General features: G+C 40.3%; 1 protein-coding gene across 3 annotated transcripts; it reads right to left on the bottom strand.

The window, feature by feature from the left end:
• Window positions 1-486: 486 nt before the first annotated feature.
• Window positions 487-9,221, bottom strand: LOC119898415 (sin3 histone deacetylase corepressor complex component SDS3). 3 transcript variants are annotated; one of them, XM_038712591.1, is made up of 12 exons: window positions 9,026-9,221; window positions 7,341-7,410; window positions 7,146-7,201; window positions 6,597-6,668; window positions 4,814-4,833; window positions 4,527-4,683; window positions 4,143-4,238; window positions 3,872-3,933; window positions 3,752-3,773; window positions 3,289-3,394; window positions 2,382-2,466; window positions 487-1,427 (listed from the first exon to the last, which is right to left on the bottom strand). In XM_038712591.1, exons 1-12 carry the CDS (start codon window positions 9,135-9,137, stop codon window positions 1,329-1,331), a joined length of 957 nt encoding a protein of 318 aa, XP_038568519.1. In that variant the 5' UTR covers window positions 9,138-9,221; the 3' UTR covers window positions 487-1,328. The 3 variants fall into 3 exon arrangements, with proteins under 3 accessions (XP_038568519.1, XP_038568520.1, XP_038568521.1); XM_038712592.1 differs by lacking the exon at window positions 9,026-9,221 and adding an exon at window positions 8,243-8,554; XM_038712593.1 differs by lacking the exons at window positions 7,146-7,201; window positions 7,341-7,410; window positions 9,026-9,221 and adding an exon at window positions 6,854-7,090.
• Between the last annotated feature and the right edge of the window lie 2,731 nt (window positions 9,222-11,952).

The raw sequence follows: 11,952 nt of genomic DNA, 5'->3' as shown, positions 1-11,952 counted from the left end.
GACACTAGGATTTAGCAAAGCACCATTGTGCCCAAGTACAGCCTCACTGACCTATTAGCATGACTGAAGACTAGTATTGATTAGTATACGATAGAGGCTGACATTTTTTGGGTTTCCAACAGGATGGGAGTTAATTTCACCATTCATCAAGGGACTGGGACAGGACAGGGGACAAAGACAACAGGAGATACATAAATATGCAGTTCCAATGTGACCAAACGCTATTCTCTGATATTTTTAAAAAGTCAGGTTTGGGATTGATTTTTTGGGTTTTTTAAATTCAGTTATGGGATTTGGAAGGGACAACAGTATTTTTGTGGGAGTGGGATGGGACAGAGGCTGAAAACTCACTCCTGTGTCACCCTCTAGTACACAACAGAAGCTCAAGTCCAGACAAAAGTCTTTTAAGTAACATTGTTGATTACCATGACTGCAAACTTGTTTATGTATTTCAGAAATATCAAAGCAATTCATTGTTTCATCAAATTATTAAAATGCAGAAAACATTTTAATAAAATGGAACACAGTACAAATCAACAGTCAACTTAATGCTCCACATGCAAATACAGTTGAACTAATCCAGATTGTTCACATATGGATCACATAAAACAACTACCTCAAAATACATTTTTTTCCCCCAAAAGAGAAAAAAGGACTTTTTAAACATATTAGGACAAAAATCAGCATAACAAGCAGCCTCCAATTCTTGAAGACAGTGCAAAGGGCATATTGGTTTGAAAATGGCACAACTCCTGGTTTAAGGAAACTTCTGTAACTTCTTCAGTCAAGAGATTCATGTCATCCAAACCTGAAGTAGTTCCTCTGCTGTTTTTCAGTGCTTGCTTTGTTACTCATCGCCAGTGAGACAGTTTGAAAGGCTTGAAGACGTTTCTGTGGGTCAACATGAAGCTGTGTAAGAAAATAACTTAAGTGGTAAATGTAAATAAAGACTACACGGTGTAGAAAAAATTTCTGTTGACAGCACGAGACAAAAATCAAAGTAAGCTTCTTTATGACCACAACCGCCTTCACACACATGCCACACAGTGACAAATAATGTTGCAAAACTGTCAGCTGTGTATATGACCACTTTTTCTGTACTAGCATTTGGCTAATGTCAGAAAAACAGGTCAAATCTGATTAGACAGTCTAGGCCTGGGAAGACTGAATGTGTGTTTGCTTGAGTAGTGGGGGGTAGTTCATATGATGAGTAAAAGGGCACATGTCAAACTCAACTGAGATGCACCACATAGGGAAACAGTGGATGAACAAGCGAGTGGATGGATGGATGGATAAATGACCAGATGGGGGCTGGGTGCAGAGGTGTTTCACGCAGCCGACCGTCGGCGTATGACAAACGCTCCCCTCTGCAGCTGTCCCAGGTAAATCCTCATCTTTGTACTGTCGCTCGTCTTCCTCACCCAAATCTGGACAACAAAGACAATCCCTCAGTATAGTCATTAAAAAATAACGCATTCCAAAGTAGCTGTCGCTGGCAAGATATGCCAATATGACCCACAATTATCTACTAAAAGCCAGACTGTGAGAAGACAGCCAAACTGCATTCTCACATTTTTACCAGAATGCTCACAGGAATGAATGAACTTTCCTTTCCCAGTGATCATTCTTAGCGATAGTCTTGTGTTGGTTAGAGTGGGAAATTAGCACTTGTTACTAGTCGAACACTAGTAAAATCTGTTAAACAAATCTGTGGCTGGTAACAGTCAAGCAAGTAATATTGTCTCGCCCTCCACTACACAATCAACACTTGTTATCACACTGGTCTTAGTCAGTTATTTACTAATTGTTAACAAATTCCAATCGAAAGACCATTACTGACAACGGCTCACTTCCCAACCTGTCTGTGACTGCAGACCAAAGCCAATTTGTTTCTATTTCATACATAATTGTTTTTAAAATGGGTCACAAAATGTTTAATTTCCTTTTTTAAAACTGGACAGCTGGGCACTGTATTTTTATTTTTTACCAACAGTTACCCAAACAGGAGTAAATAGTGCATTCGTTGGAGACTATTTTCAGCTGTGGATTAACACACATTTGGCGCTCTGGTGAGTATTTACAGCAGCAGGATGGGTGTATGTGAGCTTGAGTCAAAATAAACCACAGTGCGTTTGTTCACGGTAATGAAGGAACACGTCACCCAGTGCAACAGTGTGGGTCACTGATGTGTTTTTAATGTTTTTTGGAACAATGGAGCTCTGTGGCACAGAATAAGAAAATACATCAAGCTTTGGCTACAATTCTTCAACACTTGTCAGAAGAACCAATTCATTGGTCTTGTCATAGGATTTGTCGAAAGTAAGGAAAACATATTAGATCACCAGCCTATATGCGACAGGAGCTGAGTGAGTAAAGCTCACCTCATTGGTCCCCACTGAGCTGATGACACAGCTAATCTTTGTGTTGTCCTTTGACTCCAGGTAGATGGCCTGGCTCTTGTGGTACCTGTCAGCATAAACACATACACCGCATAAATTCGCCATTCAAAGTGAGGAATGATGGATAGGCATAGGTGCAGACAGGAGAGGCGTTCATAATACATAAACAGGTGAATAAACGACATTCCACCTGAGATGGCACTAAATAGATAATTGGGACTGGAAAGTCAAAACAAAAAGCCTGTTTTTTTTTTGTTTTTTTAATGGCTGCAAACTGTCAAGAGGACAGAACCAACCCAGGGAAAAGACTGAAAAATAAAAGTATTTGATCATTAAGGGGCCACTGAAGAATAATAAGCCTTTGAGAAGGCTTTCCAGTGGTGGTGTCTTCTTTACCAGTGAATAAATGACACTTTGCCTTGAAAGAAAAGTGCGTATACCTCATAGCTCGCTCCTCCTTGCTAATAACACAGACATCTCTTATTTTTACCCCTCTTCAAATTACCGTATGTTCTGACACATGTCTGATGCAGACTAACAGAAGGGCATCAAAGCCGTGTCTGGCTGTGGATTTTCATACTCTCTATCTGTGCATCACAGCAGAACGCAGCCACCTTCTCTGAATGTGCGTTTCTATAGAGGCTTCAAGCACAAGCACTTATTCAGTGGCTCCTAAGAAATATATCTTTCTGTAGCTCAGACAAAAACAGGCTATCAAAGTAGTTATAAAATGTCTTTTTGAAGACACAACCAAACACCAAAGCCATCCAAACCAGGGCAATGTGGCCATCTAGTGGTGTCACAAGCTGTAGTCAAGCTATGTAGGAAATGGCACAATGTCTGGGGAAACACTGAGATGCACGTTTTAAGGATGAAGTTTTGAATTCACCATCTTTTGTCATAGTAAAGTTTCCCCTCCTCGATGCGCGCCTCGTAACGCTGCGAAGGGTTCTCCATGGGAGCCGAGGGAACGTGCTCTGGAGTCGAGGGAGACACTGAAGACACAAAACACCTGATTAGTATCACCATGCAAAACCTATACACAAATAGTTTCATGTTTTAAGGAATAGTTTTGGGACAGTTTGGGAAATATGCTTATTTACTCAAGTCCAGATTCCTTTGCCTTTGGACCAAGCCAGGATAGCTGTTCTCCCTGTGCTATGCTAAGCTAACCAGCTGCTGGCTGTAGTTTCATATTTAGCATACAGACATGAGACATGATTATCTCATCTAACTCCGCAAAAAAGCAAATGGGCATATTTCCCTAAATTACCAACTATTTCTTAAACTAGAGAACTCACTGTGCATGACAAGTGAAAATGAACTTTAAAAAAAGGTGAGCACTGACATACCTGGCCGTTTTGGTGACTTAAGCTGTAAAAGACAAGGTGGGAAATGTTTAAAAGAAACCTTTAGAACAAAATCAGATTCAGCAGGGACATGCATAATAAACAAAATTCAGAAACACTTACCTTATTAAGTGTTCTTAGATCTTCCATTATCTGTTCATCCGTTAACAAATAATTTAGCTGAGGTTTGAAGTGTTAAGGAAGGCAGTTTGAAACACAACTTAGCTGAGGAACTTGACCTTTACCTCTTTCCTCCCTTAAACTGAAAATCTATCTTGAGAAAGTGCAAATACTGCCAGTAAAAAAAATACTGAATAATGTACACCTCACATATTCATCTGAGGTGACAGCTAACTGTAGCAAATCAGAGACCGCACATTCACGCAAAGGATATCTGGTGCAGGTTTTCTCCGTTTGTCGGGTATTGGGACTGGGTCGTTGGGCCGTCTCCTCAGCTTTCGAGTCATGATAGGTTTTACCTCCATTGAGTCTATGCACGAAAGAAATAATGACAAATTTTGATGTAACAATAACATTTTTCACAAAAAGCACAGCAGTTGTGATTTATGAAAAACAAATATCCCACACAGACAATTCAAAAGAACAGACACCAACATTTTAAATTACCGTTTCTGAAAGTCCTACTTTAAATCAGACAACTTAATATTAAAGTGTGTAGAGAGAAAAACTTCCAACCACATCCTTCTTTTTTACCCCATTTCTCTCTCTCTTCCGCTGAGCAAGTCCCTCATTAATAATCCTGTTCTGGCTCCCTTACCGCCTGTCAGCTCCATTGTTAATTTTTCGTTCTCGATCATCTTCTTCTTCTCCTCCAGCTCTGCAATTAGGTTTTCCTTCAGTTCAACCTTTTTATCATCAAACTCCTTCACCGCTGCCTTCTTCTCCTTGATGTAGTTCCTCTCCACCTGCTCTGTCTGCAGAATGTTGACAGACAGAAACAATGGAAAAAGAAAGAAGGGATGTTTTCCTTGCAAAACCAGAAAAAGTTAAAAAGGTCAATTTGGTATAAACCACATCGGCTGGTCAGCAAGCTTTTACACTCACCTCCAGAGAGAGAAACAGATCTGTAAAGGGAAAGAAAACACAACTGGTCATGTAGAACAAACTTGACTTTGACAACTGAAGTCAAATTTGGTTACCCTGAAGACTATAAAGAGAGCTCAAGAAGACGTTGCAGTACAGGGCCTTACAGCATAAATACCCTGTAAGATTTAGCAAATAGCTACCAACTTAAAAGACATGGGGAAGAATGCATCTTTTACTGTGTTTTGCCCCTTTTGACATTTTTATGTTGAATAGTCAATTCATCATTCATGAATGCTACTACTGTCCGCCACTGGGGCCATTGAGGGTCAATTACAAGAGCCTGTGTTTGTTTTTGAATTTTGCATTCTGGGCCGAACAAACACAGTAAGTAACATTCTGGCACACACAGCGAGAAAATGAAACAACTGATCACACACACACAAAAGCCACTGAGTCAACGACAATAAAGTAACCGATATAATTAAAACTGTCAAATGGTGGAAGATGGACGGGTTGGAGAGCGGAGAGAAAGGAAGACGGCTCAGTCATGTCACTGGTGCTCATGATGAATGTAAACACAGCCGCTGCCCCAATTTTCTGACATGTCAGAAATTCATTTAATCATTGTTGATCAAATGATAACAAACCCTCTCAAACAACAACTGATCTGGCAGAAATTTGGCCCAATTCTAAAATTAGTCAGGACAAAAACTTGGGGTGAATTCACAATGCCTGCCTGCACAGCTTTACTCACACTCTTTGCCATAATGTATTGTCTCTGGTGTTCATACTAAAACAAAAACAAGATAGTAACAGTAATATTTATTTATTTGGGGGTGGGGATCGATTCTTAGATGCATCACGATGTAGACGATTCTGAACAGATTCACAAATGTAAATGTTAACTGATAATGAAATGTTGATGGAACGCAAAAGGTGGAACTCAGAAGTGCCGTGCTCAGAGAGTCTGTGGCGTGCACATAACAGCGACACAAGATGGCTGAGCGAAAAATCAGACCGGCACCCTCTGCATTAAAAGGTACCGTATGGAAGCACTTTTACTTCTATGACGTTGAAGGGAAAAAGGACCTGGACAAGAGCCACGGTGTGTTCAAGAATGTGTCAACCCACACTAAAATATTCTGGAACCACGACAAACATGAGTAAACCATATTACACGTTTCCACCCGGAGGAGCTTTCCAAGTGACTTGCCACATTGCTTCCATTTGTTTTATTGATAAAATATATTGGAAGTAAATTCATCATGGATCATTACGAACATTTTGCTTTAACAGTACCAAGTAGTCACACAGTGACTTCATCATCGCTTGCAGCCCTCTGAATCGTAATCAAATGGTGCCTATGTGACGGAAGCGGCTGTGCAGTGAGTCAACCTATTTTCCTGACACCTAAGACACAACAGACGCCAGAGGTTTTAGCCCCAAACATGGGTCTTAGCCTCCCATGGGTTTTAGCCTCCTCATCAGCGTGTCTGCCTCCCGTACCCGAGGTCGCTGTTTCGAGTCAGGACTGTGTAGTACGTTCTCTGGAGCAGCGGGTTACACCTAGAGATTACCATGAAATTTGTGGTTGAAAGTGTTTGCTTTCCCTCTTAGAGAGGATGGTTGGTTTTTACCTCCAAGCAGTTGTTTTGAAGCACCGTTAATTGCCATAGTTCTCCCCAGGCCAAACAAACCACACTTAAAGCAGAAACCACTCAAAGTGTAATAGTCTGGATCTCATGATTGGTGTGCACTCATCAGAAGCAAAGCACAGTGTGTTCTGCCTCTAAATACTTGCCTGCATTTCGGAGTCTCTCTTTGTACTGCTGGTCCAGCTTCTTCATCCTCTTCTGATACTCCTGCAGTGTACCTGCAAGGAGAAAGTGTCATTGAAGTGAAGATCTCTGGAATCAAAATGTTTGATTTAGAAATTACTTATGTTTGTGTGAGAGCAAGTCAATTCTTAAGTTATTAAAACTCAAATACTGAGAAAATATCTGTTTCACTGGTAAAATTTGGCATCCTCAATCTAGTCTACACTGAAACTGCACCTACATTTGGAAGAGCCCACAACATTTCCCTCCACATCAGTTTGAGCAATAGAGAGGTCGTGGGACACTGTACGTTGAAACTGCCAAAAAGCTGTTTGTGGAGGACTGTTTGTCATTAGTTATCGTCTGTTTCTCAGCAGGCTTCTCTTTTAAGACAGAGACAGAGGCTGCACTTTCAAACTGCTGGGCTGATGATGTAATCCGTAACCACAACCATGAGTAACCAGTTAGGATCTGGCTGTGCCCTGTCTCCCCACGACACCATACGTTTCTGTCAAAAGAAAAAAGGTGATTACCTTCTTGTAATTGCTGCAACTGTCTTTTCAGGGAGGCCAGTTTGTCTTGGTACATTCTGCAATGAAATAAGCCAGAGACAATATCACATTTCCTTTCACCTTGTGCAGCACTGGGGCAAACATTCAAAGCTTTCACCTTCAAATGATTTTCACTGAAGGTCACAACAGCTGATCCACTGTTGGCAAAACACTTACTGCTCTTTGATTTCAACATAGTCATCCTCGTCATGCTTGGCCAGGTCTGTTTCACTGGCATCTTCCGTGTCTGGAAAAGGAGAAGCATCAACTAAAAACTCTTTCTCACCTAAAATATGAAACTGAATCTGTTTTAAAAAATACTCTATAAGTGATCATTTCAGCATGCTGTACAACGATAACTGTGTGTTGTTGTTTGTTTTTTAATTGCTTTTCCAACACAGACTTGATGCAGTTAAGTTGAGGAAACATATCTGTGCAGATCAAAGGACGTGCGTGGCACTGGCAAGGTAATGGTGAACACCCTGCTTGGGAATGTCCTCCGATTTGTTTGATTAGGGAACCAGGGAAAATACAAGTTTGCCATGAAAGATCATACACAATATATTCTCGGGTCGACAACAGAAATAAGTTTCGCTAGACAAAGATATGGCTTGTAAATGGACTCCAGTTACATCAATATAACGACCGATATAAATATAGCTGTTACTTTGATGCAGCATTTGCCGCATGGTAGGTTTAATCAGAAACGGTCTCCGGCTAACTTGCTGTCAGTCCTCCAGCGGCAACTCTCTCAAGTCTAAGCTAACATGTTTAGGCTAGTGCGATGTGGCAAACTTGGGAGCCCAGTTTAAAAACAGCAGCTGACACAAGTCCCTCGGTGCTACCTTCAAAACCTGACACATAAGAAGGGTAAGGGCCCGTCGTATTAAGCTGACACAGCAGCTTTCATTTTCGGTTAGCATGAACGCGCTAGCTGAAGTTAGCTAGTCCACTGCTTAAAGAGTAACCCGATTCTAGCTCACGTAGTTAAGCGTATGAGACCCGTCAACATATGCGGAGGAGAGAAAAAAAACAACATAAGTCCAGCTCTTCGCTCGGGAGTCAGGAAACTAGCTAACCTTGTAGTGCTGTCATCGCCTTGCTTTCCTCTTGTCTTTCCTTCTCTTTCACTGCAATCCGTCCTGTCTCACTGAACAGTGTGAAAGGGGCAGTGCAGTGGACACAGTACGCAGAGTTTCGCCTGCCTGCCGACCTGTCACTGCTCGGAGCTAACGTTACGCAGTTGTTGGCTAATTGACGCTATGTGGGAATATAATTTGTTAGAACTGTTTTAGTCCAGGTGGGCTGAACCATGTCTACAGTTAGCTTAATTTACAGTCGCGTTTCGCTAGCAACGATGTACTGCACAATAACGTAGAGCCAGTCTGGCCAATAATGTTTAAAGCCGATTGATGCTTTGCGCGCAACGTTAGCATTGAACCTCTAGTTAGCGTGGAAACAAATACGAGCTGAAACATGAACTCAGTATTCTGTCAGCACTGGAGGCGTTCAGCCAGCGTTGAGCTAGTTTACATCACCTGCTTCTGAAATGCTTCTTGACTGGGTAGAAACTTGGCTGGCGGCAGTCGGGTAGCAAGCTAAGCTAACTTCTTATGTAGCTAACAAGCTAAGTACGTGTGGCTGAAGCTCGCATTGGGCTAGATAGATTTTCAGCGTTGAGAACAAGCAGTTCAAATTTCACTTAGAAGACGTTTAATAATAATGAGGTTCCCACTCGAGCTTAATCTGTAGATCACTTTAAATGCTGCATTCAAAAAATGTTCTACATTTATGCAATAATGGCGCATTTCCGTCCGTTTTTTCCAACAAGTAGACCAAGCCGGAGCTCTACGCTAACTTACCTTCTTCTGAATCTCTTCCTCTGAAACTCCGATCATCGTCCTCATCCACGCTATCAAGTTCTTCTTCGTCGTTGTAATAATCCACCATAGGCGATAGCAAAGTCGAAGCCATTTGTGCGATTGGAAAATGTAAACAAACACAAAATAAACAATCGATTTGTGTTTTTGCAGCTTGCTTGGAACAGCGCCTACAACCGCCAGGACCTTGAGTGTCAAGCTGCCTAACACTATGCCTATATACAATGTGTGTGATATTAAGGTGTCATACGGGGGGAAAAAAACATATTTAATCTAATTTTAAAACGACTATAATAGAGAAAAGATAAAGAGTACCGCTCAATAATCAGCGTGTTTTCTATATGCGTAGTGAAATATACGGCAAAATATTGAAGCAGGCATATTTACGAACATCTGGGGTGTCGGGTGTCTTTCTTTTTGGCAGCCGGTTGGCTCACTCATTTAGTTTTTCTCTATACTGATGATCTGTGTAGAGGTTTTTTCAATTGAGCCACCACGGTTAAAGATATATTTTCCACTGCTTAAACACGCTCCAGTAGTTAACCTGAAACACTTGTAAGACATTTTTGACCAGGCACCAAAGAGCTGTGCAACTTTCTTTCAGTTCCTCACATTCATTTAATCATTCAATTTACACTTTTTACGTTATCAATTACCTACCAATAACCTCGTATAAAGTCTATTTCAAAAGCTTCACCAACACTGCCAGGAACAGTATAATAAACCCATCTAATTTGTTTGGATGAAATGGTTTATGATTAGGTATTCATCTGTTATTTAGCATCCAAAAACAGTCAAAGTTGTGTGGAAAAGAATCAGCCTTAAAAATCGCTCACATTACCAAAACAATACAGGTCATGACCTCTGTGTCCTCAAAGGGAGCTATACTGTATACCAATACACTTAGCTCAGGTCATAAGGTATACGTTATTTATTTTTTCCAGCATCCTTTGCACTATGCTCCATCACACTGCATATATGTGTACCTGTATATCATATCCACCTCCAACATGTACATAATGAGAATAGTTTACTCTTGCATCCTTTGCACTCTTGTCAATATGTCTATATTGTTTGTTCATATTGTTATATTAGTGTTGTCTACTCTGTAGTTTGTGTCGGATTTTATATTATTATTATTATTGTATAAGTAAGCACACCGTGAGCAATGTACAATCCTGAGTCAAATTCCTCTTATGTGTACACTACCTGGCAATAAAACTGATTCTTATTCTGATTCTGATTAGCCCTTTGTCTAGCCATACTTCTCTGACTTGTATGTAAGTATGTATGCACAGATGGTCATTTAAGTCTCATCATGCCATGGGGAAACCACTGAGGTCCATAGTTAAATGTAAAATCAAAAGATCAGCCCCTCAACCAAAATCTCATCTATTCTTAGACCCCGGTGGGTTTATAAAATTTGCAAAAATGTTATGACATTTCATTGTTTCAGTTTTATTTCTGTTCACTGATCCTTGTCTACGTCAAGTTCAGTCACACACAGCCACCTTCTTAATAATCAGATGTAATAACCTTTCAGTCAGGGAAGTTTTATGGTCAGGAATTGAGTCAAAACAGAATACGTTTCACTAAAATCCAACTCTATAATGTCTATACTACTCCAAAGTCTACATCGTGCAGCTTATTGTCTTTGTAACAGCTGCAAATTTAAGCAACAATATCAGTAAGCTCAGAGTTTGTTCATAATAACCTGTAGGTCTCGTGCTTTTTAGCATTTGCCTTTAAAGAAGCAAAGTAATTGCAACCATCACAAAGGTTACAGTTGATTTCACTAACTTTATTTCACCAGAACAATCCATTTTTCAATACTGCTTTCTAGGGAACATTTTGTACATATACGTATAAACAAATACTTAAAATTTTAAATAGCCCCCTGAGGATTTGTAAGAGATGTGGACGCCACCTCTAGAAAGCCTTTTGCTGCTGCCGATTAGTTGATTTTATTTTATTTTTTACAATGACAAAACTGATATTGACTGAACTGCTATTTTTTATAGTTAGTAAACTGAATGTCTTGGGTTTTGGACTGTAAAAAACTAGGTATTGGGGTAACAGGTATTTCCCTTTTGTCTGACGTTATAGACCAAACAAGTAGTCTGCAGGTTAGACTACAATGAACACAAAGCACTCACTGAATTAACGTCTACAAAGGCTGCCATCCCTGGCCATAGAAACGGAGTCTTTGTGATAACGATTCGTGTGTTGTTAATACCAGACAATACTAATCTGTGTACAGTGGCTCCCTCACACACTTAGCCCCCAGTGGCCTAATGGATAAGGCTCTGGCCTAAACCAGGGATTGTGGGTTCAAGTCCCATCTGGGATGTGTGCTGGTCTGATAAACCAGAGGTTAATGGATTGAACCCTCTGTTATGTCAGAATACTGACAGTATGAATATTTGACTGTTGGTCAGACCTAACAACCTCTGTCACCTTGGACTATGGGACATTACAGACATTTCTACCTTTATTGGTCAAATAATTGATTAGTAGTAGTATTAGTAGATTAATAGTTGATTAATCTGGAAAGTTGCTAATAAATAAAAATGACACTTAGCTTGAGCCTTTACTCCACTGGCCATATATGTTGTCAATACCAGCCACTTGTAGAAGTTTTTATGTGGCTTCTGTATTAGGTGTTATGTTGAACAGACATGGAAGATACTGAGGTAGCATCATGGCTATATGAACAGACACACTGAAAGGCACCAAACCTAGATGAAAAATTCAGACTTGAGTATCGGGCTACTAAGGATAATTTTCTTCGTATTTTAGCAGATTAGACTTTTCAAATGACTGACAAACCACAACTTGAATAGGACTGAAGTTTAATTAGATCCACTCAGGCTCGCTGCTTGAGTTTGAATTTTACATCCTCAATTTGG

Source organism: Micropterus salmoides, unplaced genomic scaffold (assembly GCF_014851395.1).
Source record: "Micropterus salmoides isolate LMB-PRFRI ecotype aquatic unplaced genomic scaffold, ASM1485139v1 Ms_hic_scaffold_1111, whole genome shotgun sequence".
NCBI lineage: Eukaryota > Metazoa > Chordata > Actinopteri > Centrarchiformes > Centrarchidae > Micropterus > Micropterus salmoides.
The sequence above is the reverse complement of the archived record's forward strand: the minus strand, read 5'-3'. Positions and strand labels throughout refer to the sequence as shown.